Below are 16,342 nucleotides of genomic sequence, written 5' to 3' on the forward strand. Positions count from 1 at the left end.
TTGGGAAGCAAGAACAACGTGTCAACACGAAGAGCAAACAAGGCCCCAGACAAAGTGCGGATTGTCACACCGAGGGGAAGGAGTGGGCATTGTCAGTGCTGTTTGCAGACTCAGAAATATCACTGACCGCAGACATTTGAATCAGATCTGCAGTGACTGGGCCCCTGCCTGCCCCACCACCAGGCCTGCCCAGGACAGGCACGATGAAAGATCACTTTTCAGGTTTCTTCTGGAACTTGCTGGGGCCTGGGGAATTGGGAAGATTATTGACGATCCTCGCTCTTCACTCCCCAGCCAGGCTATCCTAAGGCGCTGGGTGTGAGCACCTTGGAGTAAGCGGTTGACCTGTGCTCCAAGCCCCCTCCCTGATCAAAGGTGGAGGCTGGGAGTGTGGGGTGGGAGCCACTGTCCCCCTCACAGCTCTACCAGTCAGAGCTGGTGGGAGAGCTGCAGCCACTAACTCATCCCTGTTGTTTAAACCTGTGCCTAGACCCGCTGCCCCTGTGAGTGTGTTTCCCCAGGGTACCCTCTACCATCATCTCCTGCGGGGAGGGGTTGCCTTTTTAAAATGCGGATCCCTTGGCCTAGCCTGAGCTACTCAGATTCAGAAAGTCTGGATGGTGCCTAGTATCTCCAGGTTTTCAAAATCCTTCCCAGGGAGTTTCTTCTCAGATTGCTTGGGGGGCTTCCCCCCTCACTGGAGCGTCTTCTCCCTCCAAGGGCTGTTTGTGCACAAATATAAGCGTCTTATGCCCAGTTCTCAGTGAGCATGAGCATCGATGAGTGCTGTTTCATTATTAGTATTATTTCTACTGCTGTTTTCTGGACTGGAGCAACTGTGGCCTCACGTACACGTTTACCAAGCTGACCTGGAAATCTACCCCATTGGAAACTGTATCGGGGCATGGTTTGCCTTCCTTTCCACTTGGTCAACCTGGTTTTGAACAGCTGCCTGTCTGTGACGCCCAGGGTTCCAGCCCTCTTGAGCTGAGCAGGTGGCCAGGAGATGTGTCGCTGGTTTTCCAGGCCATTGAGTTGAAGCCAGAGTCACCTCCACCTCCCCCAGCAGAGAAGAGAAGTCAGCTCTGAGTATACGAGGCTTCTAGAATTGAGGTGACTTCCCCAGACAGAAAAAGAGCATCTTCTACCACCATGAGTTCAGGTCACTGCTCTTCTAAAGTCCAGACTTGTCTTGTCTCGACACCCGCTCGTCTGCACAGAGGAAATGATGGTTACCTTCCTCACAGGATGGCCCTAAGATGATACCAGTCAAGCACTTAGCCCTGTGCCTGGCACATGGAGGCGGCACTGGTGCTTCTGGCTGCTGGTGGTGTTATCCTTACTGCTGTCATTCTCATAACCCTTCTTATTATTATTTGTGGCAGAGCCAGGCAGCTCCATGGGGACCCAGGGAGCTTCAAGAGTCCCAAGTCCCAGAACTGCACAGGCTTTTCCCACAGTTGCATCACAACGGCGTGTCTGTTCCTCGTGAGAGCATCCAGGAGCTGCTGTATCGCGGCTGTCTATCTCCAGTGTCCTGTTGATAGGATCTGTTAACAGTCTCAGCTCCAGGTCTGAAATATACAAAGAACAGGGCCTGTTTGTTCAATCCAAGCTTCTAAGGTTTAACTCCCAAAGGAAATTAAATTAGGTGCCTGGAGCTATGACAGTCTGTCGTGTTTCTTTGTAGGGAATGTCACCCTTAATATCATGCAGATCTCGTGTATAATTTTCCCCATTCAATTCTTTTAAAATAATGTGAAGTTTCCAGCAGGAACCAGCCAATCACCAAAAGTGAAAATTGAGGAGCCACTAGGGTTTGTCCCTCCTTTTGGTCTTGCAGTCCTCTCCCCCAGCTGAGTATAAAATGAGTCCACACACAGATATTAATAGTACACACTTGGTAGTTGGTCTACTGAAAGCCACCGAATTCACCCTCTCTCCACCACCAACTCCATACCTTTGTCAGAAGAACTGGCTTAGGTCTGAACCCCTGTTAGTGGGGTTATTTTTCCCATTTCTCCAGCTGTTTCGAGTCTCTCTGTGTGGTCACCATTTCTGTGAACCCTCTGCCCATCTCCTCTCACCCCAGCACTAGTTACAGTCCCAGGCCTATTTACTTCTCTGGCAGAAATGTCCTCCCGCCCAAGTATTTGTGGGTTAGAAATCAGTTCAGCCTGGCCCGGACTGGAGCCATTGTAATATAATTGGGTTTTAGGTATGCTTGTGTTTGTGCTCGCATTTGTAGAGATGGCAACAAGCCCCGGAAATTCCCAAAATGTGAATGTGACTTTTGTACTGCTCAAGCAGACTGGTGATAACTGGTCGAGAGGCTTCGGGCTTTGGGGGGTGGGGGGAACCCTGGGATAAGAGCTGTGGGAGTTAGAATCAGTGGCATTGGGCAGCGTCACAGTAGTCCATGAGAGGAGTTACCCGGTTCCACCTTAGGGAACCAGGAGGAAGCTGGGAAGGGGGCATCTCAGGTGGGCATTTTCACAGACCCACTTTGCCAGTCCAAATTTTGTCTCTGTCTCCACTTGAAGCCTAAGCTTCTCAAACAGAAACTGGTGAGGAGATATGGGCTGGTGGTTGGAGCTGTTTTGTCCCTGACTGTGGGCTTGTAGCCTGAGAAGGAGATGACCTTTGGCTCCCAGTCAATCCCAGGAAGGTGCTTGTCTAGCTGGGGAATGGATTGCTTTCATGGCTGTTTCCCTAGGGCTCCACCCAGGGCCAGGCCTAGCAGAGGCACCCAGGGAATGCTTCTGGAATCAAGTAGGTTGACGGGCAAGTGACCGGAAGAATCAATACATGAGTAAATGCCGTGAGGGTTAGACTTCAGGATTTGGAAGCTCTGCTTTGCACACTAACTTTAGAGTCCAGACAAGACTGGGACATGGGGACTTCCCTGGTGGTCCAGTGGTTAAGACTCCACCTTCCAGTGCAGGGGGTGTGGGTTAAATCTCTGGTTGGGGAACTAAGATCCTATATGCCATGGGTCAGCTAAGCCTGCATATCCCAATGAAGACCCAGCTCAGCCAAAAAAATAAGGACCAGGACATGATCTTTTCTCCGCTGCTCACAAGCCATGTGACACTGGGCAAATCTCATAACCTATCTGTGTCTCAGTTTCCTCATCTGAAGGAGATAAGCTCTATGAGCAGTTAGCACAGTGCTCGGTGTGGTTCAATGTGCATCGGTGTGCTCGATGTTTTGTCTGCCCACTTGGGGTGGTTTTCTCATCCCTTGCTCACACCTCCACCCAGTCAACTTCCTCCCTTCGGAAACTTCCATCCTGTGCCAGATGCCTAGTGAGCTTACTTGCTTGCCCGCCTTCCTCTGCCATTTCACTTTATCTGATACACTGACCTATTCCAAACATTGAGACATATGTTCTTATCAGAATGGACAATTCCCTGGGGAAACCTGCTAGTATTTTCTCAAGTCCTGGATCCTCCTCCTTGTCATAGGGGACTTTTCCCGCACCTTGGTCTTCACCTCGTTGTTTCTCTTCCTCTGTCCCCACATCCCACCCCGGGGCATTCAGAGGCTACTGGAGAAGGCAAAACAGGTGGGGAGAGCCACAGCCTGGGGTCACAGAAGGGTCCGCTGCAGAGGTCAGGAGGCCCCATGGACCAGCATGGGGAGGAGTCGGGTGGAGGACAGGATCAGGCTGGGAAGAGGAAAGACATGCCTAGCCTGTGCCCAGCGTGGGACCTGCCTGAATAGAGGAGCCTGTTGAGAAGATGGCCCTGCAGATTGAGAAAGTCCTGGGTATCTTTGCTATTGACTACATAGCAGGTGAGGGTGGTGGTTGTGCCCCTGAACAGAGGGGCAAGGCTGTTCTCAACAGCAAGCGTGAAGCCACGAGGTAGTAGACTAGAGTAGTGAAGTGGGATAGGTGGGAGGTGCCCTGGAGAAGGCGTTTCTTAAAAGAAAACTTGAAGAATTCAGTGGCTGAATGGGGCTGGCAAGGCAGGGCTTTGGGAGCTTGGGGCCTGAGAGGAGGTAGATATTACGATGGGTGTTGAGGAGTCCCTTTCCCTTTGGTAAAATGAGAGAGGTTGGTGCACCTCAGACATTCCTAGATGTACCTTCCGGGGCATTTCCAGATTCCAGGCAAGGCTTGTATTCCAAACCCGAACAGATTCCTTATGTCCTCCCAAGTGGGACTGGGGGAACACGTGAACCTTGTTGAACAAGGAGGATGTTGGAGTCACTCTCTTCTGCCCTTCGGCTTTTCCGTTTCCCCCCTACCATACTGCAACATGCAGGATGCCCGGACTGCCAAAATAGGGGGCCTTCCCTGCCCATCCTCATGTCCCTCCTGGGACCAGCACTGCCATCTCTCCTGATGTCCTCACCCTGATCCCCACTGTCCTGTATGTTCTTCCTTCTCTGCCCAGTCCCTCTGATATTGTAGGCAGATGGTGGTGGGAGGTGGGGGCAGGCTGGGGGTGACAGTCAGGGATAGGCCTCAAGTACTTCCCCTGGCCCTAGAACACATCACAGTGGGCTCATCGCTCCTCCACAGCCTGAACAAAGGTCTATAGCTTGGCAATTAGCAAAAAGACCATACACTTTAAACAAATAATAATAATAAAAGCCTGTCTTGTGCCTTCTTCCCAGATTCTGTTGACCGAAGAGTTTGTAGAGAAAATGTTGGAGGACTTAGAAGATTTGACTTCTCCAGAGGAAGTAAGCTGTTTGGTTCTCTCTGACAGCAAGGTTCCAGTCTCCAGGAGTCTCTGTGTGCGTGCGTGCATGTGTCTGTCTCTGACGTGTGGAGAGAAGCTGGAAAGGAGACTCTGGAGATGTTAGACGGCTTCATTTCACTTCCCTGAACCTCCCCCTTCCCCACCCCCAACCCTTGTGAGGACACCCAGCAAATTGTCTGAATTGCCAGCTCCCGAGAAGCTCATTGAAGAGGCAGCCAGGGCCTTTGGGCTAGTACAGAGTTCTCCTCAGCCCCTGCTGTTCCCTGGCAGGTTCTGAACAGAAAGCCCATGCCTGCTGCCAGAGAACATTCCATGGAGGAGTTCTGGTGGGCAGCAAGGGGCTCCTGCTCCAGCCTCAGGCCACCCAGGAGCCACGCTCCTTCCTCCCGCCTCTGACCACGAGTGCTCCCCTCTGGGCCCGTCTCTTCCAGCCCCAGCTGAGCTGCGGGCCAGGTGGGGGCCTGTGCTTGTCCTGGCTACTCCACTGGGGTACAGGAGTGGAGCCCACAATCCCCTTTGTTTTTCTTCCTTGTTCCCGGCATCCTCATTTGTGGGGACTTACCTCATCCTGGAAAGTCCCTTCCCCTCCCCCGGCCTCCTACCAAGCAGCACCCCAGCGGGTTGAGCCTTCCTGGCCTCAGCGTCCTGCCCAGATAGGTTAATGGAACATTAGCACACTGACAGTTCTAGGGCTCTTCTGGGCTCTCCCTTGTCCAGGGGCAGAGACAGACCCTTCTTCTGCCCTTTCTGCCCAGAAGTGTATTTTGGGGAGAGCTCCTTCACCTCCCAGGGGCCAGGCTTCCAAGCCAGAGTGAGGCCAGGCAGGAGCCAGCTTTCAGCCAGGGCCCAGTCAGCCCAGACACAGAGGCCTCCGACGGATGTCCACAGGGCAGAAGACCGTCCACAGGGAGGAGGACCGTCCACAGGGCAGGACTGGCCCATCCAGGTCTCCAGGTGGACAGGAACTCCTCAGAGCCTGAGGTCACCCCTAGTGGGATAATGTCTTCTCTCTTCTCATTTATACATTGAAAAGTCACTAAGTACCCAGTCTGTGCCAGCCGGTCAACCCCCACAGGTCACCAGCCCCCGAGGCCCGGCTCCCATTCAGTCAGACCAGAGCCGGCTGCCCAGAAGCGCTTCCGGAGAGGCCATGTCGCACAGGGATGGCACAGCGCCAGACTGCTGCTCTCAGCTCGGGTGCTGAGGGGGTGGAAGGGGGGTAGTCCAGGCAGGAGGGATAGGAGCCAGGAGGAGCTTAGGAAAGTAGGTCACTAAAAATGACTTTTTTTTTTTCTTTCCTGTCCAAGGCTGTCCCCACACCCTGCCCTCCTCTCCACTTTGGTCCTGGCTTGGACAGTCCCCCATCCGAGGGAGGAAGAGGGAACCAGCCGGGCAGTGTCAGGCCGTCCTCTTCTAGCACCAGCTCTGGGCAGGCTGAGGGCCCTGCTCTTCCCTCCTTCCCAGCTTGCTCCCGGATTAGCATGAGTCCTAAAAGGCAGACCCTGCTCCTAAATCAGGGAGCTGATCACCAGCTGTGTGCTTGCTGGCCCCATGCAGGGTCCTCGCATACACAGGGAACATGTCAATCTCTTCCCCTATCCCCCACCAGAAGCTTGAGAAACAAAACTGTAGGCAAATCAGTGATTCCGGGGAGTCGGGTCATAAGAACTTGGGCTCTCCTTGGCCACTGCCAGCACCTCTCTCAGGCTGGTAACCCTGGGAAGCTTGTGAGGATGAACAAGGGAGAGCAGGGTGGGGAGCTCCTTTCAAGTTTGCACCAGGCCCAAGAAGTCACCTCAAACCACACTAGCTCTGCGTCTCCACTCCCGCCAAGGCCAAGGCAGGGCCTCCTTCCTTTGGGACCTTTTGGCAAAGGCTCCAGAGGGCAGGTTCCAGCGTTCTTCCCTGCCAGCCTCGGAAAGGAGCCATGGCAGGGACAGGACCACAGAGTTCCAGACCTCAAGCCACTTCCCTGTAGCATCTGTACCCTCCCCTGCCCACCCCCCCCCCCCCCCATCCTCTAGCCCCTGGGCCTCAGGGAGCAAATTCCTTACATGCTTGTGGCCAGAGGCAGAACCAAGGAAGTGAGCTGGAGGGTCAGCACAGTCAAGAAAGAGTCAGAAAACAAGCCTCCTCCAAGCCCAGTTAATTATTGGCCGGGTGCAGGGAAGGAGGGGTCGGCGCTGGATCCCACCCTCTCTCACCTGGGTTCCACATTCGTTACTGAAGCCAGGCAACCATCCGGTGGCCTGTCTTGCCCCAGCACCCAAGGGACAGGGCCTGAGTGAGAGTCCTGGCCTCTCTAGGCAGTGTGGGAAGAAGGCAGTGGATTCTAACCGTGTATCCTCTGGTTCTGTTCTTGTTGCCCCCTCCACAGTTCAAACTTCCCAAAGAGTACAGCTGGCCAGAAAAGAAGCTCAAAGTCTCCATCCTCCCCGACGTGGTCTTCGACAGCCCGCTGCATTAGCCTGGGCTGGCCCTGCAGGGGCCAAGGGCGAGCCCAGCTGCTTCCCAGTGACTCCAGAGTAACAACTGCGTAAACGAGATTCCCACAAACACAAGGACAAGTGTGAGGATTACCGCGTAGCCCCCACACCGCAGCCCGCTGGGATGCCCTGCACAGGCTGCAGGGCCCCCCCTCACCTGCAGCTCGGGGAGGGGGGGTCTCCGCCCCTGCAGCTGGCCGAGCCACGTGACCAGGCCAGGGCCCCAGTGGGCTGCAGTCGGGCAAATGTCAACCTTCCCCTCCTGCCACTGCAGGTTCTGGTTTGAGATTTGCCTCTGGACCTCTGATGTGCCCCCAGGTGGAGACAGGCCTCTTTCCCACCTACCCTCTGCCGCATAGCCCAGCGGGAAGGGGGTGTAGCAGACACCTACCCTGCCCAGCTCAACTCTGGGAAGCCTTCAGTAGTCAAGCTCTTCTGGCCGTGGAACGATTCCTTTGATCGTGTTTGGTTTTCTTCATCCTTATTTTATTTTGTAGAAACCGGATGGTATTTTATTGCTCTTCAAAGATGTCCAGAAGCCATGTATATATGTTTTTTTTAAAAAACAGAACTTTATTTCCAGATGAACTTTCTCATTCTCACAGACAAGGGCCTGGGGCCGTCTTCCCCAGAGCCGCCACCAGAAAAGGTGCTGGTGTTCGCCTGCCGGTCAAAGCCTGGGAGGAGTCAGCTTTGCACAGAGGCTTTTCTTCCCAGCCAGGCCCGGGGGAGCCAAGACACTCCCCCATGCAGCCTGGAGCCCAGTTTAGCTGGGGCCAGGAAGGGCTGCTGCTGTTTCCCAGGTGGACTGGGCCCCCACAGAGTTCAAGATCATCAGGGTCTCTGAGACTTGGTGACCCCAGCCTCATCTTCTAGGCATTTTCCTCCCAACCAGGCCTGCCTGAGAGAGGGCGAAGCCCAGCACTTCACAGACCATCCCCACCTGCCACTCAGGGCCTGGGTCTCCAGCTCTTTGCCACTCCCATCCCATTTCCTCATCCCCTGGGCCTCCCAGCCTCAAGGCTGCAGGACTCTGACTTATTAAAAACAGAAAAAATCAACCTCTTCACATGTCTTTCACATTAGTTTTGTAAACACTGCACTCTCCCGCCCTCCATTCATTTCTGCGTTGATTAATTTTTCATCCTTCATTCTCTACCCCTTGTCCTGTCTCCTTTCTGGCATCCTGGCTCTAGTGGTCTTTGGTCCCTCACTGCAGTACTGCAGATCTCACAATCTTCTGTCTCATAGCCAACCTATCTCTGACCCGTAGTTTGGGGGTTCTTCTGGGGTTGTCTCCCACTTTTGACCTGTAATCACAAGCCCCTTTCAGGCCCTCTTACCCCTAACTCTGGGGACGGCTATTACGAGACCACCCTTCCAGCTCTCCCACGACAAAGTTCTTTTGTCTGTCAGGGACCACACAGACAGACAACATGCCCTGCCCCTCTCTGCAACCGCCACACACGTGGGCACCACCAGGAGTGCCAAGAAGGCCCATAGGGCGCAGGGCCCCTCTGATGAGCCATCCAGCCAAAGAGCCGCCTTCAGGGGCCATGAGGGTGGCCATGCTTGGACTTCCAAGGGGCCATTCAGGTCTGGCTCTTCCTCTGCTTACACCCTCAGGGCTACCTGGTTAGCACCATCAAACTCAGAGCTTCAAGGCAGATCCACCTGGCATCTGGGAGACACATACCACCACCCACCCCACCCCGCCACCAACACAGCAAAGGTGGAAGCCCCTCTGGGCCTGATAGTGGCAGCAGCTATGCCTTCTGCTCTGAGGACTTTTCCAGAAGGACATTTCCTGATCTTTACCCACCACAGCATCCCCACCTTGAAAACTCTTTGTCTTTAGATGTTTTGTGGCCAAAGAGTCATTGACTTGCCTCCTTTCCTTGCCATCCTGACCTGCTTTTCCACAGATTCTTTCTGGGGACCTGCCTCTACCCCACCTGCTTTGGCTTGGGGGCAGGGGGGTATATTCTGAGCTAAGTTTTGTGGTCAGTACAGAAGGCAAAAGGGAAGCAAGTGAGCTCTGAGACAACAAGCCTGTGAAGCCTGTGGCTCCTTCCTGCCTCCCCTGCCCACACCCCCCCTCACCCCCCTCCTCTTATTGGGAACCTCCAAGGTTCAGCTGAGACCAGCCTCAATCTCATTTCCCTACAATGCTTTGGCTCCAGAGGAGTGGCAGAGCATCCACCATCTCTGCCCAGACCCTCCCTCCCTTGGGGGGTGGTGCCTTCCAGAGGGGGCTCTTCACTGAGAGGGGACCCTCGCTGAGGATGAAGCAAAATAGGTCATGCGGCACATCCAGCACAGCACTTGGCATATGGCAGGCACTCACTAGATGGACCCCTCCTTTCCCTCTCCGTAGCTCTTTGGAAGCCCTGACCTCATAGTAAGTTGGGGAGGTTAAGAAGTCTCCCTCCCTACATCTGCCTCTTCCATAGGCTTCCCTTAAGCTTGCCCCTTCCTACCCTGTCCCTCCATGTCCCTGTGACTGAAACTTCTGAGGAGAAGGGGCTCCTCCATGCTGTTTGCTGGCAACACAAGGTGGACACACCCACGGCTTCTCAGGCCCAGTTTGGACTACAGAAGGACCACGACCCCAGCTGCCATTCTGTGGGGGTGGGGAAGCTCACACAGGGTCTCAGGTCTGGTTGGGGGGCTGGTGCCTCTTCCTGCCCTTCTCTTCCAAAGGTAAGGCTTCAGGGCAGGGTCTGGGAAGCCTCGGGGAGAATCTAAAGGGCTAGCATGTTTTAAAAAAGAAACGCAAGTTCTTGGGACTGGGTTTTGAGATTGAGAACAGGGAAAAAACCTGCAGGTCCGCCCCTGTGGGGTAGACCAGGAGAGAATTCCCTTGACTGTATTTTTTTATCTGGTTGTCTTTCCTCGCTGGCTTCCAGGTCCTTGTGTCAAGTGAGGTACCTGGGTCCCTGTTATAAGTCAGGAGCCCTGTAGAAAGAGCCCTCCTTTTGTACAAGTACCTGAATGCTGCAATGAGCAGAATTTTGTAAAATTTTATATTAGTTTCTAATGTCAATAGTGACTCGGTTCCTGGGGGCTGCAGTCAGCCTGGGACTTTTGTAAGAATTTTTGGGTGACTCACTTAGATGTCGTTTCCTTCTTGTCCCCTCTTCCTCTGTGTAATCTAAGTGCATTAAACATATTTGCAGAAGTGCCTGGGTCTTGTGCTCCTTTCTGGCTGCCTGGAGTAGGGGAGCGGAAAGCCTGGGGCCCTGGCAGAGGGTTGGGTTGGACTCAGCCTCTTAGAAGAAGCCAGGATGTGGAAAGGCCCAGAAGACTGATGTTGGGAGTGGAGGGGGTGCCAAGGAAGCAGGATCACATAGTGGTGACTCTTCAGTCATGCAGAAATGACTTCACAGGGACAGGCTCTCTCACTGGTCTTGAACTCCTCTAAGGTCAAGAGGGTAGGAGGTGCAACAGTCTGGGGTGATGAGTGAGAGCAAGTGGGTAAAGACCATCTCTTCTGCCTCATTCTCCTCTCCTCCTCTCACAAAAAAAAAAAAAAAAAAGGAAAAGAAAACCTTTTTCCCCTGGGAAGGCAGGCCTTCCTCAGGTCCAGTTTGGAGTTCTTATGCCCCTTTCAGCGAGGGCAAGAAACAGCAACAACCGCCACCCGCCCCCCTCCACCACCACCACCAACCACCTACATTCAACCTCCTAATCCAGGGCCTGGGTCAGGCTCAGAACCGGCACACTGGGTGAGGCAGAGGCCAGCCCACCCTTCCTATGAAATCTGGGCCTGCTCTGGGTGAGGAGGCAGGTGGATCTTCCTTCTCTGAATCACCCAACTCCTGTCTCTCCAGGGCCTGGTGTAGCAAAGCAGAGCCTAGTGCTAGAGGAGGAGAAGCCCTGAGAGGCAGGCAGGAGAGGGGTCTGCACCCAGATCAGGTTCACGACCCCGCAGGACTGCTCTGGGTCCTCACACATTCTTTCCCTCCCTACTAGGCCTGCTTGTCCATCCTGGGGAGTAGCAGGGCCCTTTTCTTCTGGTCCTCAGGATGGAGCCATAGTACCCAGGAGGATCTGCAGGGGTCCTAGGGGTGGCTTGAGAGGGTAGGACCTGAAGGAGTCAGCTCCTGTCTGAAGGACTCTTAGCTCCCCTCCCTGTCCTTTTCAAGAAGCAGCTGGATCTGCGGGACCTGCCTTAGGGGGAGGTCACTACTCCTTCCTCTGTGACCTCCTGCTGAACTGTGGCTGCCCCTACCCCCACCCCAGGCAGTGGGGCTGGTCCTGTCTGGGGCCCTCAGTCTCTGGGAGTCTGAGCCAGTGAGCTGGGAGGGTCTGGAGCCAGGCTGACTACCCTGGGGTGGCCCAGGCCACACCCCTTCCCCATTCTCCTTGGAGATTGGGGGCGGAGTGCTTATCTAATCCTCCTCATCTGACTAGCCTGGAAGGACCCAGGGTCAGGGTGACGTTCTTGCCCCAGAGAAAACAGAATAGGGAGATTCTGTGCTGAGGTGGCTCTGGGAGACACGAGTAGGCTGGGCTTGTTTCTGGAAAGAAAAGAGTTCCTGGGTGTGAAGCAGAGACTCTATCCCTAGATTTAGGGAGGGAGGAATCTTCCATTTGAACTCTAATGTCTCCTCCAAAAGCCTATACATTCCTCCAGGTAGACACCCTACTTGGGGGGTTAGGGGACCCACAGGCTTCAAGCCATGGGACAGGGGATGGTGAGAGATTTGCCAAACTGGCCTGACCAGAAGGCAAATGCATGCTGGAAGTGAGTGACTCAACCCAGCCTGCCAAGCTCTGAGGTGGCGAGGCCAGTATGGGGTGAAGGGGGCGATCGACTGGGCAGGAGAAGGGAGAGAAGCCTCCCAAGACCACAGGGCAGGGCAGGATGTGGTCTGGGAGGGGAGGCCATTTGGGCCCCTTCCATGGGGGTATGAAGAGACTAACCAGCCCCTCCTCCTCCTCAGCGCAGGAAGTCTTCAGGAGAGAGCTAAGGGCAGGATGCAGGAAGGGCAGGAAGACTGCTGGTGGGCGTCCATGGTTGGCGTGAATGCAGCTTTCTGAGGAACTTGAGGGGCAAGGGAGACCTTGAGGGGATTGTGATGAGAGCAGTGGCCGTGTTGGGGCCAGAGAATGAAGAGAAGTCACACTGTTCCTTTGTTTTTCCACTTTCACCGCGGCCACCCCATTCCATCTCAGTACTGAAGGCACCTAAAGGAAAGAGAATCGAGCTTCTGGGGTCTCAGCCTTGACAAGACAGAAGAGGGCCACCCGAGCAGTGCTGAGCTGCTATGATACCACTGTGGAAACCGTAAGAACTAGCAAATATGCTTGCTTGTCCTTTCAACTAACGTGCGGCAGGCGCTCGGATGTATGCTGGGAGACTCCTCACAGGCCCAGCCTTAAGGAGCTCATAGTGCAGTGGGGGGAAGACGGACAAGGAAACAATTGCAAGAAGAACCATAAAAGAGGAAGGCAGTGAACTGCTTTCCATCCTACCCCAGCTCCACCACTTACCGTCAGCTTGCCTTTAGACAAGCTAACTCAGCTCTGCCTCAGTGTCTTCATTTAAAAGTGGATCCTCACTTCCTAGAGATGTTTTGTTTTCTTTTTAAATACTTATTTATTGATTTTGGCAGCACTGGGTTTTAGTTGCAGCATGCAGTCTCCTTAGTTGTGGCATGTGGGATCTAGTACCCTGACTAGAGATCCAACCTGGGCCTCCTGGATAGGGATCATGGAGACTTAGCCACTGAACCACCAGGAAGGTCCCTCCCAGGGTTTTTGCAAGGATCATAGTAATTGCTTACTTAGCGTTAACACTTTATTAAAGGGCTACGCCACTTTGTTAAAGGGTTTCCCAGGTGGTGCTTTCCACCTGCCAATGCAGGAGATGTAAGAGAGGAGGATTCAGTCCCTGGGTTGAAAAGATCCCCTGGAGTACGAAATGGCAACCCGCTCCAGTATTCTTGCCTGGAAAATTCCATGGACAGAGGAGCCTGGCGGGCTATAGTATGTGGGGCTGCAAAGAGTCAGACACAACAGAGTGACTGAGCACACACACACACACACACACACACACACACACACACACACATGCCAGGATATGAACACAGAGAAGGTGCCCAACTCAGTCTGGGGAGATTTAAAAAGACTTCCTGCAAGAAGTGACATCTAAGTTGAAACCTGATGCTTGAGGATAAACTGGGCAAAATGGGGTGGGGTGCTGTACTTTGAAAAGCTCTCCAGGCAAACAGAACAACAGGGGCAAAGTCCCCAAACTCGTCTCAGGAACTGTGGAGTTCAAATTGCCTAGAGCAGATTGCTTAAGTCATCCAGCTTTCACAGTAGGATCATACCCTTACCTGCTGCCTGGCTGGAGAACATATTGAAAGAGAGGTAGATTGGAGGCAAGGTGACCAGTCAAGCCTAGATTAGAATAGAAGCAGTAGGAATGGAGAGAATGGGATTCATTCATTGACACAATGAATATTTGTTGAGCATCTACTATGTGCTAGGTCCCATCAGGGATACAGTATTAAAAAAATCCTTTCACAGATCTTAAATCTTGGTGATGGAAGATAGTATTTTTAAAAGTAGGACACATAGTGCATGGAGCTATGTGCTAAGGAGAAAAAATGCAACAGAGGAAGAGAGACAGTGAGGACTGAAGGAGAGGAACATTTTAAAATATGGAGGTCAGGAAAGGCCTCACAGCCTAGGCATCACTTGAACAAAGGATCTCAGTGACAAGAAGAAGGGTGCAGTAGGATATCTGAGGGAAGACAGATTCAGACAAAGTGAGGTGCAACTGTGAAGAGCCTGGGGGCTGGGGCATGGGAGGCACACGAGGTATACTTGAGGAACAGCGGGGAAGCCAGTGTGGCTGGAGCAGAATGAGGAAGGGGGTCGTAGATTACTTACACAGAGCCAGACTCTTCTGGCCTTAAGGTCCTGTGTAGAGACCTTACAGGCCATTATAAAATTTTGACTTTTACTCTGGTGGAAGTGGGAAGCCATTGGATGAGTGAGCAGAAGAGTGACAAAATCTGACATATTTTTCAAAGATTACTCTGGCTCTTCAGTTGAGAATTGACTCTAGGACATAAGGGTAGGGGCTTTCCTTGTGACTCAGCTGGTAAAGAATCCACCTGCAGGAGACCTGGGTTTGATCCCTGGGTTGGGAAGATCCCCTGGAGAAGGGAAAGGCTACCCACTCCAGTATTCTAACCTGGAGAATTCCCAAAGAGTCGGACATGACTGAGCGACTTTCGCTTTCACATAAGGGCAGAAACTGAAACCAGTTAGGATCTACTGAAATAAATAGACAAGAGTTTGTGGTAAGTTATGGAGAGGTTAAGTAGTCAGGATTTGCCAGCATCTTGAAGGGGCAGCAGGTTGGGAAGTGAAGAGGATGAAGGTTTTCATTTCCAGTACACTGAATTCAAGGTACTTGTGGGACATGGGGTGGAAAGCACAGTTGGCTACATGAATCTGCAACCAGGAGGGTGAGGACCTAGGCTGGAGACTGACTGGGGAGTCATCAGTATATAGACAGTAGTAAAGCCTTGGTAGAAAAACACCTACTTCTGCTTTACTGACTATGTCAAAGCCTTTGACTGTGTGGATCACAACAAACTGTGGAAAATTCTTCAAGAGATGAGAATACCAGACCACCTTACCTGCCTTCTGAGAAATCTATATGCAGGTCAAGAAGCAACAGTTAGAACTGGACATGGAACAACAGACTGATTCCAAATTGGGAAAGGAGTATGTCAAGGCTGTATATTGTCACCCTGCTTATGTAACTTATATGCAGAGTACATCATGTGAAATGCCCACCTGGATAAAGCACAAGCTGGAATCAAGTTTGCCGGGAAAAATATCAATAACCTCAGATATGTAGATGATACCACCCTTATAGCAGAAAGTGAAGAGGAACTAAAGAGCCTCTTGATGAAAGTGAAACAGGAGAGTGAAAAAGCTGGCTTAAAACTCAACATTCAAAAAACAAAGATCATGGCATCTGGTCCCATCCCTTCATGGCAAACAGATGGGGAAACAATGGAAACAGTGACAGACTTCATTTTCTTGGGATCGATCCAAAATCACTGTGGGTGGTGACTGCAGCCATGAAATTAAAAGACACTTGCTCTTTGGAAGAAAAGCTATGCTCAACCTAGACAACATATTAAAAAGCAGAGACGTTACTTTGCCAACAGAGGTACATATAATCAAAGCTATGGTTTTTCCAGCAGTCTTGTATAGACATGAGAATTGGACCATAAAAAAAACTGAGCACCAAAAAATTGATGCTTTTGCACTGTGGTGTTGGAGAAGACTCTTGAGAATCCCTTGGACTGCAAGGAGATCCAACCAATCAGTCCTAAAGGAAATCAGTCCTGAATATTCATTGGAAGGACTGATGCTGAAGCTGAAACTCCAATACTTTGCCCCCCTGATGCGAAGAACTGACTCATTGGAAAAGACCCTGATGCTTGGAAAGACTGAAGGTAGGAGAAGAAGGGGACAACAGAGAATGAGATGATTGGATGGCATCACCGACTCAATGGACATGAGTTTGAGCAAGCTCCGGGAGTCGGTGATGCAAACCGAAGACTGGTGTGCTGCAGTCCATGGAGTCGGACATGACTGAGGGACTGAACTGAACTGAAAGCCTTAGGAGTAAATGAGGGCATGGAATGGACACCGAGATGCACTGACTCGAAATCAGACCGGAATTCCCTGCAGTGACTTGAATGTAGGTTCATAAGAGAAGAGTGTGGAGGGCAGTCAATATTTATGAGATAGAAATTGGAGAAGTCTGTGGTTAGAAAGATAAGGAGACAATCAGAACAGTATGATGTTATAGAGGTCAAGGGGAGCAGTCTAGAAAGGTGAGAAATTAGTGGAATCCTTTAGATTATCCTGAAGGTCATTGGTGAGGAGGCCAGAGAAGGATGCTCCAACAGCACCAATCTAGACCTTGTTTCTTTGCATCATCTTTCAACCAAGGAATTGAAGATTAGTGCTTGAAAGACACTTTCTACTTGTTTATTTACTGATATGCATGCATGCATGCGTTCATTCACTCAGCATAAGACCTCCCAAGTAAGGAGATTCAAAGTACTAAAAGATACAGGACACATATTAGCCACC

The 16,342-nt window shown here is 52.2% G+C and overlaps 1 protein-coding gene across 3 annotated transcripts in view; it reads left to right on the plus strand.

The window, feature by feature from the left end:
- SUFU (SUFU negative regulator of hedgehog signaling) overlaps positions 1 to 10,382 on the plus strand; it is a 106,744-nt gene extending 96,362 nt beyond the window's left edge. For 2 of the 3 annotated variants that reach the window (XM_065923225.1, XM_065923227.1), the window contains exons 11-12: positions 4,627 to 4,695; positions 7,093 to 10,382. In XM_065923225.1, coding sequence (XP_065779297.1) covers positions 4,627 to 4,695; positions 7,093 to 7,182 — 159 coding nt within the window. In that variant the 3' untranslated portion in view covers positions 7,183 to 10,382. The other variant, XM_065923226.1, reaches the window with a different exon arrangement.
- The last annotated feature ends 5,960 nt before the right edge of the window (positions 10,383 to 16,342 follow it).

Source organism: Muntiacus reevesi, chromosome 2, assembly GCF_963930625.1.
Source record: "Muntiacus reevesi chromosome 2, mMunRee1.1, whole genome shotgun sequence".
Taxonomy (NCBI): domain Eukaryota; kingdom Metazoa; phylum Chordata; class Mammalia; order Artiodactyla; family Cervidae; genus Muntiacus; species Muntiacus reevesi.